Source organism: Mytilus trossulus, chromosome 13 (assembly GCF_036588685.1).
Source record: "Mytilus trossulus isolate FHL-02 chromosome 13, PNRI_Mtr1.1.1.hap1, whole genome shotgun sequence".
NCBI classification, from domain to species: domain Eukaryota; kingdom Metazoa; phylum Mollusca; class Bivalvia; order Mytilida; family Mytilidae; genus Mytilus; species Mytilus trossulus.
The window spans coordinates 12622682-12625689 of NC_086385.1; the positions used below are offsets into that span (position 1 = coordinate 12622682).

The window sequence follows — 3008 nt, forward strand, 5'->3', positions numbered from 1 at the left end:
ACACTAGTCATTGTAGCTCTATAAAGCAAGCTATTCTGTGTGAGCCACGGCTCCCTGTTGAAGGCAGTTCTTTGACCAGTAATAGTTTACTTTTTACAGCACTGCCAATTGTTCAATTTCTAAGTCGGGTTTCATTGAGAGTCAATGTGAAATTCTGAAATTGATAAAAAAAATCGTTTACTTTATTTATTTTTTTGGTAAAACAAACGAAATCCAGTTTTGGTTATGGTAAATACATAGACAACACAAACATAATGAAAACTCGACAAAATTATAATAGACATGATCAAAACAGTTATTGGTCTCCTTTCCTAAGTTCTAATGACTCTTAAATAAAAGAAACAAGTGCTTTTACATCATTTGGTGTTGATGAATTTAGTATAATCACGAATTTATCAGTAAAATTAAGTGTATCAAAATTTACACATTTTTGTATATAATATTTTAGAAAGATTTCTCTTTTTTTATTAATTTTTCACTTAAAGAAAAAATTGAATTTATCGTCTACGATATTACATTTTTAAATTTCTTTCAATTTCGAGGTATTTTTGTATATCGTCTAGTTTCTATTAAGAGACATTGATCGCTTATTCTAAATTTGGTTAAATTTTTCTTGTTATTTTATTCGGGTTAACAAAAAGGACGTCATTAAACAAGAAGATTTGAAAATGCCTTGAAAACAATTTACACCTTTGCCTGTCAGAAATCTGAGCAATTATCACCTAGCTAAATAAATAGAAGCTGGACAACAGATTTGTCAGTTTCTCGATAAAACTTTGAAGATAAGCATTAAAATCAGCACGTGTTATTAGAACTGTCTAATTCTAGAAGACCACTAAGAAGAGGATATAAATTGCCACACTCAAAGAACAACATACAATAATTTCCTTTTGTCTCAAAAAAATCATCAACAAAGTGTATGGAGAGAAACAAAATTCACCAAACAACAAGCATTGTTATAACAAATTATGAAGATGAAGATGTCACAACGACAGAACAAGAGGAACACACAGAGGTAACATTATCCTACAAACAGGCATCGTTTCCAGGAAATTTAAAAAAGAATCTTCAAAATCGTTATTGTAGTGAGAAACAAGTGGATGCTGGAAGTTCTCAATCGAATTCACCCTTTCAGGAATTTGCATTGAAGGATTTACCAAGATATTCTCCAAGTAGGTTCACATCTTTAGAAATTGCTGGAAGTTCTCAAAATTCACCGTCTCAGGAACTTCGTTTAAAGGATTTACCAAGATATTCTCCAAGTAGGTTCACATCATTAGAAACTGCTGGAAGTTCTGAATCGAATTCGCCGTCTCATGAACTTGCATTGAATGACTTACAAAGACATTCTCCAACTAAGTCCATTAAAACAGCATCACCAAAAGATGATAACAATGTTATTATTGAGTTGGCTGCAAAAGTGCATGCACAAGAACGTCCAGTTCAGGTTTCTCCTGACTTCCCAAAGATGCCATCCATACAAAAAGGGCATTATTCTACTCAAAAACAAGGATTGGAACTTTTACATAAAGGAGAAATAGAAAGCAACCCTATCGGTATTTCCTCTCCGAAATATTTCAGGTCGGAAATGACGATCGGGCCTAAAGAACAGAGCATTTATGAATCTCAAAACACAAAACAGCAACGTCTACATCAGTATTCACCAGGCTTTCCTTCCCCAGTATTCATATCCTCTGCAAACTCATCACTATTGCGACCGGTTCCAAAGGCAAGTAATATTTTTAACTTTGATATGCCATATGCACGTTTTCATTTAGATCGGAAGGTATCCTCAGCTGTCCCTACGATGTCTCCGGGAATTAATTTATCATTTTTACAGAGTCCAATAAAGCATAATCCAATGTCAGAAATGAATCAATTGTTCGTTTCGCCACTAGGAATGTCGTCTCTAGGAATGTATCCTAGTCAGTCCTTCAATAGGAGCTTACCTAAGATACCGAGGCGCTCTGTATTAGAACAAAATCATCATCATCGTCGAACCTTGTCCGACTCCGATGCTTACTCGTGCCCAGTGTGTAATCAAGTGTTCTTTTCCTATGATAGCTTAGCAAAACATATGGTTAAACATCTAGGAACCGAAACTGTGCCACATGGTGACAACAACAACAAAGGACACTATTGTTCAGTTTGCAATAGGTCTTTTTCACGAAGCGACATGTTGACCCGCCACATGAGACTTCACACTGGAATAAAACCGTATGAATGCAGTGATTGTGGACAACAATTTAGTCGAAGTGATCACTTAAAAACACACGAACGCACCCACACAGGAGAAAAGCCATATCGATGCAATTTATGTCCTTATACTGCTTGCAGACGGGATATGATCACACGTCATATGAGAACGCATTACAAAAATGCGGGAAAGCGGGTAAATATTCTTTCAGTCCCTGAAAGAGATGAACATGTTCGAAACAGTTCAGTTTCAAGTACCGAGACGATCGATTCAAAGTGTACATCATCTACACGAACGTTTTCACAGTCTAGTTTAGAAAGTGGGGAATACAATTAAAAAAATACTTAAAATGTGGTTCAAAGAACAACAATATTGACGGTATCACATCATTTTGCATATGTTTCATATTATTTTTTAAAGAGTCTCTTTAAGAAAGTTTACTTCTTTGTTATATTTTTGTTTTGGTCAATGAAGCGCCATTACAAGTTTTGTCTACTTTGTTTAAAACTACTTTTCGTTTCTTGATTTTATCATGAAAAACTTGAAAATCTCTAAAATTTTGTTATGTTCTAATATTTTCCAAAGACAACAGAAACATTTGGAGAAATCATTTTCGGCCCAATAGTCAATGGTTCATTTCTTGCAAACAAGGACAGGGGTTGTGGTAACATTTATGTCTGCTTTTTTTTTTTTGGTTTTGTTTTTTATTTAAAGCTAAATTTTAATATGCCTTTAAAAAGCTTGTTATTTTGAAATAGAGAAGCGAACATCCTGAACTTTATCATTCATTAAGTTTGTCCTTATAAAAGTT

The 3008-nt window shown here is 34.2% G+C and overlaps 1 protein-coding gene across 1 annotated transcript; it reads left to right on the top strand.

Annotated features, from left to right (window-relative positions):
• Positions 1–793: 793 nt before the first annotated feature.
• LOC134694096 (zinc finger protein Gfi-1b-like) lies at positions 794–2566 on the top strand. Its single transcript, XM_063555091.1, has one exon. The coding sequence runs from the start codon at positions 920–922 to the stop codon at positions 2531–2533; it is 1614 nt and encodes a 537-aa protein (XP_063411161.1). The 5' UTR covers positions 794–919; the 3' UTR covers positions 2534–2566.
• The last annotated feature ends 442 nt before the right edge of the window (positions 2567–3008 follow it).